The 19011-nt window shown below is 43.6% G+C and overlaps 1 protein-coding gene across 1 annotated transcript in view; it reads left to right on the plus strand.

The window, feature by feature from the left end:
• The window catches only part of LOC121860005 (phosphomevalonate kinase-like), a gene marked incomplete at its 3' end in the record, with an annotated part of 45080 nt that extends 27875 nt beyond the window's left edge, over nt 1–17205 (plus strand). Inside the window, 1 exon segment of the mRNA XM_042357018.1 lies at nt 17000–17205. Within this exon segment, the coding sequence (XP_042212952.1) occupies nt 17000–17205 (206 nt within the window).
• Nucleotides 17206–19011: the final 1806 nt, after the last annotated feature.

Genomic DNA, 19011 nt, shown 5'->3' on the forward strand with positions numbered 1-19011 from the left:
AATCTACCTTCTGCCTTGGAACCAATCCCCCATCCCTGTGTGCCCAGCCATCTTTTCTACTAACGTAAGTGTTAAAAAGCCTAATATTATTGATATTTCTCTTAAATATTAATTGTGGGTGCATACCATCATAAAATTAAGATGTTATTTTTACTACAACGTACGTATTGTATCGGAAAAAGTGAAGTTTGGGGGTCGGCCCAGTCTATTTCAATTAATCCCATATGTTCTGTTATTTCGTTTACATGTTTCTCGTTTTACGCGGACCTCCACGGGTTTAATTGACCGCATGAACCGAGACTATACTGTATTATTAATCCTTCTTACTTTATCCTTTCAGTTTTTTCAATTTATTATATTAGTGATCCCTCGGTTAACGAATGGTTCGATCAAAGAAATTTTGGTTTACAAATTAGCTCCCATAAGGATTTTCAGTTTGATTAACCAACAAAATTTTGATTTACGAAATCCTTACGACAAACATGTTTTGATGTGCCCATCAGCTGATCGGCTAGTCAGCCAATACTGTACCTGTACAGTAATTGGTTCTATGTTTACATTCGTTTCCAGTAGATTAAATATCAAGAAAGTTGATCTCTTGATATTTCTGCATTTTCCATATTAAAATTATTGGTTATTTTGAAATTTAGTTAACATATTGATAATATATACAGCATGGGGAACAGTTTTTGTTCGCCCATCGGCTGATTGAATCACCCAACAACGCTTCTCAGTTTAACTTTGTTTACAGTGGCGTGAACATTGACTTTGTTGGTCTCTGGAATATTTTTGCATTTTTACATCGACTACCTCTATACTCAGCTGTTTGATATTTAAACAAAGCTGCCGGGAATACGACATACACACCTCAAAGTACCTAAGTTAAAATACATTATTCTATTGTTTTTTATTTATTATTGTAAAGTACTGTATACTGTACAGTACAGTACTGTACAGGTATTTAGTTTATATTTAATGTTTGTTTTTAATTCTATTACCGGTATACAGTACTTTGTATGTATATTTTTCTGTGAGTTGGAGCCAATTACCCAATATCCCATTGAAATAATAGATTCGGTTAACAAAATTTTTGGTTAACGAACGACTCTGTGGAACGAATTGTGTTTGTTAAACGAGGGACCACTGTATTCTGTTCTGTGTCAGTATCTGGGAACCCACAATCTTTTCAGTAGTTAGGAAATTGTACTGTTACAACCACCCAGAATTTTAGTTAATATAGCATGAATAGCAGAGACATCAACCATGAAGCGTGCAAATCCGTGAGGTTATGTAGAAGAGTCCACTGCTACTGTAAAGTACAGTGCAGTACTACCATACAGCAGGAAGGCACTTTAAATGTTAGAGAATTATCATAAAAAATACATTATTCCTGTTATTTTGATATTTTTCTTACAAGTATACAGTTATTATCTGTTTTGAGGAGAGTCTTTTAACATTTGTTGTTGTGAGCTTGATTGTACTCCCTGGTTGCCTTCTTAGCTGCCATTAGAAGTTCCTTTGGAGGTTCGAATTTATAAGCTGGATTCTTCATTGGAAGAGCCATTTTAGTAATAACTGTGCTCCCAAGGGTTTCTTCTGGGTCTAGATTGGGGCAGAAGAATGTTTTATTTTTCCTGACCATTGAAAATCTCTTTCTTCAGCTGCATTTGAGTGTGGTATTGTAAGAATCAACTGCACCACTTGCCTGAGAAGCGAGAATTGGGTGCTGTCATCTGTATTGCTCCTGGTGGACAAGTGTTCCCAAACAACATCCATGGAATGTAGACTGGGTTTACCTGATTTAACAGTATCCTCAATGTTTGTTGCTGCCTTTTCCTACACTTCTGCTGGCACAGCCCTTTCTTCTAGCAACTGATAAGAAATTAATTCCTCCTTTATTAATTCCATTTTTGCTATATCACTGTTAAATGGACGGAGAGATGAATACCAGTCAATGAAGTATTCAAGTTGAGACAATTTTGCTGAATCTTTCTTTGCAATTTTGAGAAACCTAACATTCTTGAGCACAGGGTTATCTCGAGGCAAATGGCTTTTAGCGTAGTTAAATGCTTGTACTGTACTGTACATAAAGAGATCTAATGTCATGGTAGAACCTTATGATCACTGAACATTTTCTGGAGTGCACATTTATTGAGATTCCAATGTGCAGCTGCTCATCAGTCTTCATGGTCATGCCATCATCAAGGTTTATCATCTCTGCTCCAATGTCTTTCACCTTCTTGACATCTAGAAATCAGCAGTCAAGTTATTTAAGAAAATCATGCAAAACTGAGATGAGTGGGTCTCCAGTTGAATGAACTTATTCCCAATGATAAACAGTTGTAGTACCGACTAATGAACTTGTCATGGGATCCTCAAATTGTTACTGCAGACATTTATATCTTGCCTGGCTGTGAGATAGGGTGGACTCAAAGGTATTTTGTCTTATTAACTCTCCTCCTTTAGTTGACAATCTTTCTTCCATTTCTCTTTGCCACAATGTTGCTTCACTCTCTCTCTCTCTCTCTTTTACAGGTACTTTAACGGACAATGGTTGGTGGATTTGGCATCCTGTGTACCGCCGGCAAGGCCATGGGCTCGTAACACACGTCTTGCCCGCGGTGCCAACCGTTTCTGTGTGGATGTCGGTCACACTAGAATAACCCGTTATAGTACAACCTTCTTTCCTCACACAGCCAAACTGTGGAATGCTCTGTCTTCTTCTGTGTTTCCATACTCATACAATGTCTCACTTTAAAAAGCTGGTTTTCCGGCATCTTCTTGGTGTAGATTAACACAGTATAACCTTTTTCTTCTCTATTTTTAATATCTGGTTTTTTTCGCCCCCTAGGCTCTATTGTGGGTCGTTCGACCTGTGCCCTGGTGGGCTAATTCCCGTAAAAGAAAATAAAAAAAATCACTGCTCATGAAATATCTTTTGATTCTAACAAACTTCCGTAATGTTCTGGAAATAGCATTTTCCAGGTTCAACCAGTGGTTTGATACATGTTTGACCATGCTGGCATATTCTTTATCACAAAACATACAAAACAGTATTCTTGAAGAGACAAGTTCCTTTTTGTTGATTTGTCAAACCAGTAGTAAATGTCCACACAGAAATCTTCAACATCAAAGTCTGTTGTTTTTGTGTAAGCATCTCCAGCCTTGCAAGCAATGTTGTGAAAAGTGTGGCAAGGGCAGCCATTGAAGAAAACAGCTGGGTTTTTTTGTGGTTACCCGAGTCATGGTTAAGTTTCTCTCTCCTCGTTTTACAGAAGCATTAGCGGTTATCTCATGAAATGTTATCGTGCATTAAGGTTTCATCCATTTTCTTAAAAAAATGTCTTCAGCTGTAGATCCTTTGGTCATGCACATGTCAAACAGCTGAGTACACACTCCATCACGAGTGAAAATGTGTACCGTTAATGGGATCATTTTCAGCAGTCCTGTGTCGTTTGATCAGTTGCTAAAGAATATGACTTTGATTATATTTCTCCAACCAATTATGATTTAAAATGTTGTTTAAGTGCCCAGTTCATAATGCATGTAATTTTCATTTTCTTTGCTGCATATCCTGTGGCTCTAAAATTTTGCCAGTGAGCGGAAGGTGTAGAAATCGATGAATTTTGGGTTTATCCTTGAGACCACGAGATTGACTTGAAAATCCTTGAGACTCACGAAAAATCTGTGAGAGTTGACATGTCTGCAACAGTAAAACCTCTGAGTGAACTTGGTAGCTGACGCAGAGGTTGTATTTCATGACAACAAATATCAGAAAGTATGAAGGGTGATACTGTACAGTAGGGAGTGACAGTTTGGCAAAAGTTTTCAAAATCAAGTGGCTTGGGTTGGATTATTTGTCTATCGGCCACGCTGGTTCCGAATATGTTTGAATCTTTAACATCAGTGCATTAGAAGGTTTGTGGATACTTTTCGGTTCGACATAAAAAAAAACAAGAATAATGGTAGACATTCTTTATTATTGGCATGTATGCTTCAATTTATCAGCAGCACACTAGCACAGTTGGCACACTAACATTGGCTGTCCCCACAGTGTCCCCTCAGTCCCAGTGTCCCCACAGTCTAGCACTGGTAGTCCTCTTTCTTAGCCCTCCGCTTGTTTCTCTTCCTGGCCTCCAGCTTGTTCCAGGTGACCTGGTCCTGCTGCCAGGCAGAGCTGGCCACGTCTGCCGCCTCCGTGGTGAGCTTCACTCCTCTTTCCACTGCGGTGGTGGTGCAGGGCAGACCTGGCTCACTGTACGGTTCCTCCAGAAATTGCTCCAGTTCCTGGTCACTGTGCTGGAACAGGATGGGAGGGGAGGAGCTGGCCTTCTGCAGATCAACCAACTCTGACAGCTTGGTGGCTGCCAGATTCAGTTGAGGGTTCCTCACTTTCCTCACTGTCTTTCTCTTGTGCCTTTTTTCCTTCTTCCTCAGCTGCTTGATGATGTTTAGGGCCAACTCCCTCTCACTCTTGTCCATGGAGGCCAGCAGTGAGACCAGCACCACCTCGTGCTGGCCGAAGTAGCCGTTGAACTGGAGGTATGGAGTAAGCAGCTCCACTTCCTCCAGGGTGCAGTACGTCCTCACCCGGTTGATGATGGCGAGGAGGTGGCGTGGGCCCTCCAGTAGCAGATTCCTCTGCCTGATCTCCAGGAAGGAGGGCACGTAGATAAGGATGATGAAGGAGGTCATCCGTCTCTGTGACTCGCTGGGGGAGGTGGTGCTCATGTAGGCCCTCAGCTCCCTGCTCTCCGTGTTTTGCCATCTGGCGTTGGTCATGGCTCCGGCCCGTGCCCTGGCCCATCTCTCCTCAATGTGGCGGACTCCACCGTCTTGGCCATCTCCAACAGATACCGGGTGTCCCAGCTGAACTCCTCCCAGACGACGGAGGGGATGGCATCCAGGAGAGACCTGAGGTAGGTGTTGGTGACGGCCTCGAATTCAACCACCGGAAGGTCCCACACGTTGCCGGTCAGCTTCCGAGCCTCCTCACCACTCCAGGAGGCGGGACCAGTGGTTGGGCCAGCGTAATGGTTGAATAGATGGCCGAAGAGCTTCTCCAGACTGTGGATCAGGCAGTGGATGTGGAGGAGAGGCCGTCCCAACAGCCTTTCAAACTCGGCGATGAAACCGTGATTATAGCCACTCAGTTTGTTGCAACCGTCGCTAAGGACAACCAGGAGGTCGGTGGTGTCAATACCGCGCTCCTCCAGGAAGGCCAGCAGGCTGGTGGCCAGGTCTACCCCCTTTCCCCCCACCGGGACCAGGTGACCAAGGAACTCCTCACCAGGGAAGCCGATCACTGCACAGTCTTCCCTCTTTTCCATGGCGAATCTCTTGTGGTTCTTCTCACCTACACCAGTCACTATCTTGTTCTCATTGATCCTCTCATCTACCATGAGACCTCTGACCTTGAATCCCCTGAACTTTTCTTTTTTCTGTTCTCGTGACCTCTTCCTGACTCTCTCCACTTTCTTCCAGTTAGTCACTTTAGACTTGTCCCCTTCAGTTATGATGTTGTCTGCAGCTCTGATGGTGTTTGCGATGTGAGCCACTGCATCATTGGATACCTTGAACCTGTCAGCAGTTTCTCCGATCCTGTCCTCGGCTTCTTTCTCCCTTTTCCTTTTCTCTGATCTTGCTCTCCTGTCGACCATAGCCTTGAACTCATTGTCATTGACATCCTTATAATCACTATCTTCTTCCTGAGCACTGTCATCCACTGCCGACACTTTACACGACATCCTCTCCATCTCCTCCTTACTCTTTGACCTCATCTTCTCAGTTTTCCTCTCTTCCTCAGCCCTTTTCTTTGCCCTCTTCGCTTCCTTCTCCCTCTCTTCTTTCAGCTTGGCAGTCACAATTTTGTCAACGCCATCAATGCAGCCCTCCCTTCCCGGTTTCCTCTGGGCTGCCAGGAAGCTTTTCTCTCGTTCGTGCACTTTGCTGTCGTCTGCCACATCAAACAACTTCTCAGCTATATCCTCGAACCTCATCTTCAGCTTCCCGTTCTTCGTTTTCTTCCTTTTCTGTTTCTGTCCATTTCCCTTCATCATCATCGTCTCCCTCCGCATCCTCCACAGGTCGTGGACTCTCATTTTCACCCTGATTTCAGAGATAGTGGGGACAGTGGCCTTCCTATACACATCCAGTACCTTCTCAGTCACCTTGTTGGTGGCATCCATATAATCAAAAGCATTTGTTCTTCTCCTTAACCTCTCGTTTTCTGCTTCATAAGCCAGGGCACTTCCAACTTCCTTGTTCAGAGGCAACTTGTTAGATGGCAGAGGCATCCGAACCCCGAACACCTTATCGTTACCCTGGCGCAGCTGAGTGTTGCTAATCTTAGGACGACCCATCTTGGTGGCGGCCCTTTGAACTAACTGCAAAACAACACAGAAAAAACAACTTTCAGCACTTCAATATCACCACCTATTGAACAATATTTTATTCAAAAGTACGGACTGAGATTTTGTCCTTAACTGTCCAAGTCAAGCTACTTGGGCTGAATTCGTTGATCAGTCCTGGGACGAATATTACCAACGGCGTGAATAGATTCCGTGGAATAAATTCAGGGCATTCCCGTCCAGGGAGCCTCAACAAACTCTGTAAATATTGCCATTGGCCTGCCATTGGCACATATACGGAGTTTGGTAATGTTCCATGAGCGGGAATGTCCTGAATTCATTCCACGGAATCTATCCACGCCGTTGGTAATATTGGGCCCTGGTTTTCGAAATATACGTATGTGGTGACTTGCAGCAAAAATATCGGCATAATTTGTAGCGCATTGAGTTGTAAAACAATAGCATATTATGAACCAGTGTACACAGTAGTCAAATAATCCAATTCAATAACTTGATTTTAACAGGTTGTGCCACATTGCCAGTCCCTTTATTATTTACAGTTTTTTCGCGTTTTTCATGCCAAACCCAAAAGTATCCACAAACCTTCTAATGCAATGATGTAAAAAACTCAAACATATTCGGAATTAGCGTGGCCGATAGACAAATAATCCAACCCAAGCAATTAGATTTTGAAAACTTTTGCCAAACTGTCACTCCCTACTGTACAGGCAACCTCCAGGTTACGGAAGGATTCCATTCCTGAAAATTTTTCCGTAATGTGAAACCATTTTTCCCATATACAGTACAGTAATTCCATATAAAAGTTGAGATGCATTCCTAAGACAATTTTTTAAGGCCAAAAAGTTTGACACACACACACACACTCCACCGATTTTCCGGCACCTTTGGTTCCTGAGCCTTGCCGGGCCATCCATTTGGCCGGATTAACAGAGGTCATATACAGTCAACCCTCGCTTTACGCGGTCCCACATTCCACGTTTCCACGTTTACGCGGTACCCTGCCGAAACAGGAATGCTCACATTCCGCGGTGCATGTACCCCTTTACGCGGAGAGCGGCTGGCGAGCCGCGTCATTTTTTTATTCAAACCTCCCGCCATCTCTCCCACCATCCGCCATGTTGTGTAAGCTGCGCGAGCATGGTGCGCACAAGGTCGCCCAGTCATCAAAACATTACCGAGTTCTTCACCCGCCACCCACCACAGCCGGCCCAAGTCAGTGATAGTGATAATTATAGTGAAGATACTAACTTATATGGACTTTGAGGGGTTTGACAAAGAGGCCCTGCAAGCCTCTATGGTGGATAGTGATACAATTGATACAAGTGATACAGGTGAGGGCCAATAATCTGCCCTCTGCCTCGGAACCAACCGCCCATCCCCGTGTGCCCAGCCATCTTTTCTACTAATGTAAGTGTCAGAAAACCTAATATTATTGATATTTCTCTTAATTATTAATTGTTTGTGCATACCATCATCAAGTTAAGATAATATTTTTACTACAACATAGTTGTGTGTCGTCAAAAAGTGGAGTTTGGGAGTCGGCCCAGACTCTATTTCAATTAATCCCATATGTTATGTTATTCATTTTACGCGTTCCTCACTTTCCACGGCACCCTGTGGGTTACATTAACCGCGTAAAGTGAGGGTTGACTGTATAATAATTAAGCAATATGCCTCTGACCCACTAGCTATATATCTTCTGGTATATTTAAAGCACCATGGCTGCTAGAAACTTAAATTAAACAAATATGTTCAGTACTCTTACCATTTTTCAAATGTTTTTCTAATGGTCATTTGCTTCTTGGAATCACTGTATGCATAGAATCTCATTACATTTTCTCTGCTTCTTTCTATCATACACAGTTGACGAACCAATACCATGCTGATGACACACCTGTCGCACTGAAACACCACGGTCAAGTTTTCTCCAGAGTTCCACCTTATCTTGTATCAATATGGACTGGAGTTTATGCTTTACACCACCATTGACACTTGTACTTGCCTTTGAAGCCATAGCTGGGGTTAAATACAGTAGACTTTCAACTTACGCGAGGGTTACGTTCCTGGGACCTCGCGTAAAGCCCAAAAACGCGTAAAGTCAGACACACTCATAAATCGCCCTTAACCCTTTCAGCGTGGTAATTAAAAATTTTGATGGTTCTCCATATGCTTTGTTAATTTGAGAAATTAGTATAAAAACAACATTAGCCAAATTATGTCAGATAATTTTTCCCAATTTTTCTAATTCTCCAAGAAGCCACAAAAATGTTTTATGCCATGTATGAACTTGACTACAGAGCTTAAAAGTTCTGAAAATGTCTACCAAGTGCCGTGCGCTGCGCTGCCAGACGTATGATAAATACACCAAGTGCTGTGCACCGCGCTGCCAGACGTATGATACGCACGCTTACATCTTGCAATTTATTTCTTATACAGATTATCACAGAATTAAATTTTCAGTGTCATTGCTCTGAGAACACACAAAAAATGTACTATTAGCCAGACATAAATTGTCAGAATCTTACTTTCCAGCATACTGTAATCCAATACGTTAGTAGAAGAGATGGGTCGGCATACGAGGATGGGGGCTGGTTCCGAGGCAGAGGGCAGATTAGTGGCCCTCAGGTGAATCACTATCACTATCCACCACAGATGTCAGGGCCTCCCTGACATAACCCTCAAAGTCACCATCACTGTCACTATAACTGACTTGGGCTGGCTGTGGTAGTGGTGGGTTACGGGCGAAGAAGTCGGTGATGTTACGCTAACGGCTAGCGTTGATTTGGTTGTGATACATCTGGATATACGACTCCATAGTTTGGTCTAGATGGTTATTGGAGACTTCATATCGGTGATTGACAGGGTCTTTGGAAAGGATGAGAGTGAGTTTCTTAGCAAACTCGATGGCATCCTTTATATCATCATGTGCTAACTTATGTTCTGGGGCTGCCTCCTCACTGACGTCATCGTCTTCCAACATCTCGTCGGCAGTCACCTCAGGATCCCTGATTACCTCCATGATGTCGTCGTTGGTGGTCTCGGAGAAGCCTGCAGCTGTAACACTCTGTGCAGCTTCTCTGGTAAGGTCCACTGCCACAGCAACAGACTGAGCCTCTCCAGCCACCGCTTGACTCTGCCTCCCACCTGGGATACCCTGCAACACATGCCGCCACGCGTGACAAATCGTTGCCACACACAGCTGCCCCCATGCCTCCACCAAGAAATCAACAGCTTTCTTGACGTTAAACATTTTCCAAAACTGTTTAACTCGCACTTCATGCTCCGCCAACTCTTGTTCTGGATCCTCGTCTTCTCTCTCGCTATCTGTGCCACTCAGAAGGTTCCACAACTCATCCTTGGTGTTGGTGTAGTCGTTCAGGAGCTTAAACTTCTTTGCGGAGAATGCAGCCTTCACGTTGCATGTCAACTCCTGGTCCATGGGCTTGATTAACGACGTAGTGTTGGGAGGAAGGAAGACCACTTTTACACTGGGGTGACGATCCAACAGTAAGGGCGAGTGTCCTGGTGTTTTGTCAAGCAGCAACAAAATGTTAAATGGAACATTATGTTGCTCGCAGAATTTCTTGACGTCGGGGATGAAACAGTCGTCAAACCAGGAGAGGGACAGGCCAGTGAACATCCACGCCTTACGTGCGGTTAGCCAGTGGACATTTAGCTTGGTCATGTCCATGTTCTTGTAGGCGTGCGGCTTGCGGGCTGTGTGGATCACCGACAACTTGAGCTTACAGGTGCCGGAGGCATTGGTGGTAAACAAGACGGTGATGCGCTCCTTCTGCAACTTCCGGCCCCGACACTCTGGCACACTGGACAACGAAGGTCTTGGAATATAATTTTTTCCAAAACAGCCAGGATTCATCCATGTTGAACACCTGGTAGTCGGTGTACTGTCCTTCCTCCATAATGTCTCGTAAGAATGGAGGAAAATCCATGGCAGCAGCACGGTTAGCACTGGCTCCTTCACCAACAATGTTAATGTTGGTTATCTTGTTGCGTTTCTTAAAACCCTTGCAGCCCCAGAGGAAGCAGTGAAGGGTTTGGGCTCTGCAATTCCCATCTTGCGCGCCACTGATTCATAGAGTTCAGGGGCGTAGTCCTGCACTGCCCGCATGTCGACCACCATGTTACGTCTTGCCTGACGAATTAAGTAGCTCACCAGTAAATTCTCAGTCTTGAGCAGCACCTTATCCTGACAATACTTCACCATTGAAGCACCTGCAGACTTTGTGATGCTCATGTGTTCTTTAATCTTGGCGGCATCCTTCTTGATTGTACGTATCGTAGATTCGTTAACTCCATGCTGACGCTCGAGATCAACTTGTCGGGTTCCCTTTTCTAAGTCCTGGACGATTTTGTACTTTACTTCGTAACTTAGGGCGCGTCGTATCTTCTTGGGCTTGGGGTGGCTTGGTCCAGGTAATTCAAGGTTTTTCTGGGGTGGTGGGGGGTCCAGTGGAAGCCTTTGTTGAACAGATTAGCGGGCACAAGAGAGAACAGTATACGCGGAGACTGAGAACAATGAGACTGGCCCGGCTAGGTCAGCGACTTCTTCCCTCCCGTGGCTGGGCACGTCATATTACATTAGACCAATCACAGGTAGCAGGGGAGGAAGGTATGGATGCATGGCCCAATCAGAGTTCAATACTAAATATAACGTCAGCAATAACGCAACAGCGACATACTGTCACCCCTCCCTGCTTCCCGCGTATGGTCAAGAATGGACCGCGTGAATAATAATTGGCGCGGCGCTTCTGGACCTCTCGCTCCACTCGCCGCGTAAATGATGCAGTGAACCGCGTAATTAAAAATTTTCATTCTGGCAAGGTGCCGCGTAAATGACCAAACGCGTAAACCAAATCCGCGTAAATCAAGACTACACTGTATACCCATATACAGTGGTCCTTCGGTTAACGAACACAATTCGTTCAGAGTCATTCGTTAACCGAAAATTTCATTAACCAAATCCATTATTTCAATGGGATATTGCGTAATTGGTTCCAGCTCACAGAAAAGTACATACAAAGTAAAGCCAAAACGCATAAACTCAGAAACACTTCTAAAATTCCCTTAAATCATTATATATATACAGCTCCTCCCCGATTTACGACGGGGTTAGGGACCCAAATCCAGGTCGTAAGTCGAAAATGCTTAAATAATACATAGAAAATCGAAAATGGGTGTCTCTTTTTCTTCTCAGCACCACAAAACTCTCACTTTTAAGCTTGCCAGCCATTTTAATGTGAATTTCAAACGAAAATTTTCTCTGTGTACTGACGTTGGGACTCGAAAATACGTAATTTAACAAAATTTTGGTACGACTGAGGCAGGTCGTAAGGCAAGTAGGTCGTAAGCCGGGGAGGAGCTGTACGTACATATACACTAGAACTCTTAATTCACTACTGTAATGTGATACAGGTGATTAATTTTTATCTCTTTGTGCAAAATATATGACGTTTAAATTCAAATTATTTGCTGTCTTGTAAGAATTCCAGCAATGCAAATTATATTCTCCTAACTTTAGTCTGTGATATTATATAGTATAAAAACTTGAAGCCTACAGATTGTATAACCACCAAACCCTAGCTGGGAGGGAGGGGTGACAGTGACATGTTTGACAGTTGACGCTGAAGGTCTAGTGAAGTATTTATTTGTTTATTTATGTCCTTTAGATTGAGTTTTTGTTTTTTGCTTATAAAATGTCATAGAAGTGACCTGGGAGAATATAATTTACATTGCTGGAATTCTTATAAGATAGTAAACATGCTATAGTTTGCACTAGACAATAATTTTAGTAATCATTTTGTACATTATTTTGATTACATGTACAGTTCAGCTTTGCCAAAAATATTAGTTGAAAAACTTTATGTAGACAGAGCTTGAATGGCTAAATTTTAGAATGACCAATAATTTTAATATAGAAAATGCAAAAATATTCAAGAACACAACCTTCTTGATATTTACTCCACTGGAAATGAATGTCAACATAGAACAGATTACATACTGTATTGGCAGACTAGCCGATCAGCTGATGCTCACAACAAAACGTGTTTGTCGTAAGGATTTTTGTTAATCGAAGTTTTGTTCGTTAACCGAATTGAAGATCTTTGTGGTAGGTAATTCGTTAACCAAAATTTCATTAATCGAACCGTTCGTTAACCGAGGGACCACTGTACATAATAATAATATTAATAATGGCAAGAAGAAATAAATATAGGATTGTAATATCAGGAAGGGAGGAGGAGGTATGGTAATTTATGGTAGGAAAGAGTAGGTTAGTGTAGTACAGTATATGAGGAAGTGGGAAGGAAAGAAAGAAATGATGGAGAAGACGGAAGGGTGTGTGTGTGTGTGTGGGGGGTGGGTGTGGGTGTGTGTGTGTGGGGGTGTGTGTGTGTGTGTGTGGGGGTGTGGGTGTGTGTGTGTGTGATGTTTGCAAAAGTAAATTCCACTGAAAGAAATGCATAAAAAATAAATATTTTTCATCTAAAATTCAAATTCCGTTGAAAGACAAATGGATAAAAAAAATTAATACAGTATCATATTTTTCTTCTCAATTCCTACACTCTTACCCCTTTGATTTTTTCTTTCATTCTTCAAAAGTTGACATTTGTATGTTACTCTCTGAAACAATCTGGGAGGCAGAGACCAACATCACACTCAGCGCACATCCAACGAGTGATTTGGCGTCGTCTGTTACGCCTTACAGTGTGTGCACATACATGACACCTGCGTGGCTTGAAGCCGACACCTGTTGCAGGGACTTCTGCTGGGAAGTGCCATGAAGTTAGTCTTATGGGGTTAGAAAACACAATCAAAATCACAGATCCAAACAAAAACAAACTATACAACCTCTTATGGTCAATGCATTGAATGTTAGGCCCCTCTTGGATACTGGCTTATATGAGTGTCCTGAAAGAAGAACTGACCTTGTGGCAAAAGAACTGGCTAGATATAACATAGACATAGCAGCCATTAGTGAGTCCCGGCTTCCAGACAAGGGTCGACTCACAGAACAGGGGTATGGCTACACCTTCTTCTGGAAGGGTAACCCTGCTGCGGAGAGAACCCGCAGCTATGGAGTTGGCTTTGCCCTCTGCCAACGCATCCTACTTAGGCTAACTGAAATGCCTGTTGGGATCAACGAGCGCCTCATGACGCTTCGACTCCCGCTGAATGACTCACGTTGTGTCTTCTTTATCAGTGCATACACATCAACACTGGATGCAGAGGATGACATCAAGGAGGCCTTTATGCTGACCTTGACAGAATGCTAACCTCTATCCCCAGAGAAAACAAGGTTGGGCTCCTTGGTGACTTCAGTGCCAGAGTTGGCAGAGATTCTGACATTTAGCAGGGAACCATAGGGAGAACTGGACTTGGCAAGTGTAATCCCAACAACCTACTCCTCCTCAGCAAGTGTGCTGCACACAACTTCACTATCACCAATACCTTGTTTAGGTTTTTGGCAACACCCACGATCCAAACACTGGCATCTCATTGACTACATCATTGTCAGAGAAAGAGTTAACCGACATGTCCTCATCACCCGAGCAATGTGTGGCTCAGACCACTGCGACACTTATCATCAACTTATCAGGGCCAAATGCTCACTTCATGTCACCCCAAAACAGTGAAGGCAGTAAGCCTCCAGAAGAGGTTTTAACAGGAAGCGGGTGGAAGATCCAGCGGGGGCACATGATTTCAGAGAGCATCTCAAACATGGGCTAATAAACAACCCAAATCCCAGTGCTGAATCGAGTATTCTCGACACTGTCATGACAAAACCTACAGAGAGACCCTCGGCCAGGACAAAAGAATACACCAGGAATGGTTTGATGAAAATGACCCAGCAATCAATGTACTGTACTCATTGATGTTAAACGTGCTGCTTTAATTGACTGGCAGAACAACCCTCAGTCTAGGACCAAAGCTGATACCTTCCACAGTGGGAACTTGGCAAACTAAAGGACGACTGGTTTAAAAATAATGCATGTGAAATGCAAAAACTTGCGGATCAGCACAAGATGTGCAAATTTTTCAACTACACTAAAACATTTTATGGGCCAATCACTCATGGCAAAGCGCCCCCTCTGCTCATCCGATGGTAACTCCCTAATTAAAGACAAAGAAGGCATTCTTCAGCGCTGGAAAGAGCACTACCATTCCCTGATCAACCGAAACACCGATGTGGATGCCCTAACTACCTAGCAGGTCCCTCAGCATCCAGAGATGACCCATCTCAGTTATCCTCCATCCCTGGATGAGGTAACTGCTGCCATCAAACAGATGAAAAATAACAAAGCCTCAGGGCCTGATGGAATCGCAGCCGAGGTGTATAAAGCAGGAGGAACTCTGCTTACCTGCTGTCTCCACTCTCTCCTGGAGAACATATGGGAAAAGGAGGAAATCCCCCATGCTCTTAAAGATGCCTCCTTTGTCAATATTTATAAGAACAAGGGAGACCAGTCAGACTGTGTCAACCACCGTGGGATCTCGCTGCTCTCCGTAGCTGGCAAGATTATCGCCCGAGTCCTCCTAAACAGATTTCTTCCTGAGGGGGAAAACTCCTCCCAGAATCTCAATGTGGCTTTAGTCCATCACGTGGCACCATTGATATGATCTTTGCTGCCCGCCAGATGCAGGAAAAGTGCAGAGAACAGCGTCGTGACCTGTACATGGCATTTATTGACATAACCAAGGTCTTCGACTCGGTCAACAGGGCAGCCCTCTGGCGGACTCAAAGCCGGTTTGGCTGCCCACCAAAATTCATCGCCATTGTGAGGCAACTCCACGACGGCATGATTGGCACTGTCCTGCACAATGGAACCCAGTCTGAGTTCTTCCCCATCCTAACAGGGATAAAACTAGGATGTGTACTGGCACCAACTCTCTCTCCTCTTTCTTGGCTGCCTTCCTTAATCATGTTAGTGCCAATTTAGCCCGTTCAGGTGGACATAGAGTACCGGATGAGGGATCTTTTCAAAATAAGACGACTCCAGGCAGGAACAAAGGTGTCGGCAGCTTCCATTACTGAACTTCAGTATGCAGAGGACCTCACCCTTGTCACTCACACTGAACTCGACCTACAGGAGATCCTGAACACCTATGCAGATGCGTATGCGCACTTCGGCCTTGAGGTGAATGTGCGTAAGACTCAGGTTCTCTTTCAACCTGTTGAGACACACCTCCACCATTCATCCAGCTTAATGGTACTACACTCTCTAATGTTACCCAATTTCAATATCTCGGCTCCCACCTGTCCACCACCGCGAACATCGATGAAGAGATTCAGCATCTGATCAGATGTACGTCTCAAGCCTTTGGCAGACTCTGTACCTGTGTCTTCAACTATAGAGAACTGTAATTATATACCAAGTCTCACGTATATCGAGCAGTGGTCCTCCCCACCTCGTTATATGGCAATGTGACATGGGTTACATGCAGGAGGCACCTCAAGGTACTTGAAAACTTTCACCAACGTAGTCTACGTTCCATCCTCCGAGTTCGCTGGGAAGACAAGGGAACAAATGCCAGTATTCTTGATGATACCAACTGTAGGAGCATCGAGGCTACCATTATCTATGAACAACTACTCTGGACTGGCCATGTTACCCGCAGGCAATTGAAAAGGTATAAGGATAGTCTTAAGACAAACCTGAAAAAGTGCCAAATCGACCCTCTAACCTAGGAGACAATCACTCCACACTGTAACGCTTGGAGGAGAACCACACAAGAAGGTGTCAATGCTTTCGAGTTAACCCGACTGCAAACCGAGGCAGACAAGCGCCAGCGCCAGAAAGACGCTGCCACCGCCCCTCCTGCAGTAGATTTAGCCCTCCACATGTGCAACATCTGTGGATGACCCTACCAGTCCTGTATCGGCCTCTGTAGTCACCTCACTACTCACCAACGAAGGTGATGTCCCTAATAACTCCTATCATTATATCATAGCTGGATGATTGTCATACTCAATTCCGAGTGGCAGCAAAGTAGTAGTGTAGTGTAGTGTGGTGTGTGAGGGAGTACAGTGTGGTGTGTGAGGGAATGTAGTGTGGTGTGTGAGGGAGTGTAGTGTAGTGTAATGGTCAGTATGCTCGTTTCGCATGCAAGTGGACCCTGGTTTTATCCCGGGCAGGGTGAAACTATGGGCAAGTTTCTTAATGCCATTTGTCTCTGTCTACCCAGCAGCAATTGGGGAACCTGGATGTTAATCGATTTGTGGATCATTTTCCGGGGTAATGGTTAGCCAGTGCAGTTGGCGAGTTGTCTGGTCTTCTCTGATTATTCCTTGACACTGGGTTATGCATCTCGTTAACTTAGGGTGTGGTTGTTGTGTTGGCGACAGCTTCTACACCTTAAATAAATTCACTCCTAGGTGTCCCTTGGGCCGCCCATCCTCGTTACGTGAGGGGCAACCATTATTATTGTTATTACACTATTATTAGTGTAGTGTATCCCACCATTAAGCATGTATATCATACTCTCATATACACTATACATTAAGATGCACTGTAATGGTGAGATTGATGTGCAGTACATTTGTTTCTTCCCCTTGGTAAGTCAGTAGTGTGATTAGTTCTTATTTAATTGTCTGGTCTCTTATCCCACAGACTGGATGATGCCCAATGTCAAACCATACGATTATCTGGCCCTATCAAGCAACAGTTTGCAAAAACCAACTGCTTGGATTACTCCCAGCTGTTAACAGCCTCAGAATATAAGGAAAAATACCGTCTTGAAATGATCGCTTGGAGTGAATCAAAACGTGCCGAAGATATTGGGTTTTTCATCAGAGCGGCCATAGACATGTATGAAGGTTAGATGACTTAATTTATCATAAGTTAGTTTACATGGTAAAATGTGGAAAGCAAGTTGATGATAAATACTGATTTATTTGAACTTCTTCAGTGCAAAATCATTATGCAGGTTTATCAAGTATTTTTGGGGGACATTGACATTTAAGATGACCCATGACAAAAAGTGGATTTGATGGGTGGGAGGGAAACACAGGGTAGAGCTAACTCTTTAATTCTCTAAGGTTTCAGACTACACAGAACGTATTTTCCCTGAAGATGTGTTCTGTGTAGCCCGAAACATTAGAAAAATAAAGAGAGTTAGCTCAACCTTGTGTTTCCCTCCCACCCATCAAATCCACTTTTTCCATTTATCTGCAAAACCTGTAAGAGGCCAAGTAGAGTGAGACAGGGTGGTGATCTTTGTAATGTTTTACATTTTGGTGTAAATAATAAATGTTCTAGCTTGGATCAGAAACTTTCTCCATGACCACAGGCAGTGTTTGGTGATTAATGGCAGGAAATCATCATGTGTGCCCATCACAAGTGGGGTACCAAAGGGCAGTGTATAGGGCCCACTGTTGTTTGTTTGCTTCATAAATGATGTGCCTGACACTGTACACTCCTCCATACAATGTTTGCCAATGATGCCAAATTATTTCGAGAAATTAAGAATCAAGTGGACTGTGAAGAGCTGCAGAAGGATCTCTGTGAGCTCCAAGAATGGTTGAAGAAATAGCTGCTAACATTCAGTGTCTCTAAGTGTAAGAGGATGCACCTGGAACGTACTAACGGTAAGGAGGCGTATCACATGTTCCAATGGGACAATGAATCTGCATTAAGTGAAACCGAGTGTGAAAAGGACCTAGGTGTGTATGTTGACAATGAGCTGAAGTTCTCGGGCTATTACGAGAAGAAGGTAAATCAGGCAACTAAATTATTGGGTCCGGACGGTCCATCCTGGAGATGTTCGGGGTACTTGGTTCTAACTACAGGAGCGAACATAAACACCTGTAGAGTTCTGTAGGTTCTATTCAACGGAAATATACAAGGGTGTGCTTACAAGCACGGGTAGTCCTTACCCTCCTATAGGGGTCAACTGACCTCTCTCTGACCTCTCAGGCGACATGTGGTAAGTGGTACATTAGCAGCTTCCAGATGTCGCCAGACACATTTATCTAAGCATGTGGTAACATGAAACAGGGGCATTGCCACACGCTACTGACTAGAGAAGTAATGTATATAAATAGAGTACATACATGGTATACATACAACATACATAATATACAGTACATACACGTCCCACGTAACGATCTTCAAGAGTGAAATGCTTCCTCATCTGGAGTAGTCACCCAGTCTGGTCCCCGTGATATACTAGGGACTGTCAGTTGATTGAAAATGTCCAAAGGAGGGCCACCAAATTGGTGCCTGTGTAAACTTCTCCTGAAGACTCACAGTTATGAATGGAAGTTATACAGAATCATTCACAAAAGTCTATCTTGGTTCACTGAGATGGGTGGACGGATACTAGTCACGCTATATATATATATATATATATTTATATATATATATATACAGTTAACCCTCACTTTACGCGGTTAATGTAACCCGGAGGGTCCCGCGTAAAGTGAGAAACGCGTAAAGTGAATAACATAACATATGGGATTAATTGAAATGGAGACCGGGCCGATCCCCAAACTCCACTTTTTGACGACACACAACTATGTTGTAGTAATAATTTTATCTTAACTTTATGATGGTATGAAAAAACAAGTAATATAGAAGAGGTTAGGTTAGGAAAGATAAAGGTTAACATAGGAAAAATAAAT

The sequence above is a fragment of the Homarus americanus genome, unplaced genomic scaffold, assembly GCF_018991925.1.
Source record: "Homarus americanus isolate GMGI-L3 unplaced genomic scaffold, GMGI_Hamer_2.0 scaffold824, whole genome shotgun sequence".
Classification (NCBI taxonomy): domain Eukaryota; kingdom Metazoa; phylum Arthropoda; class Malacostraca; order Decapoda; family Nephropidae; genus Homarus; species Homarus americanus.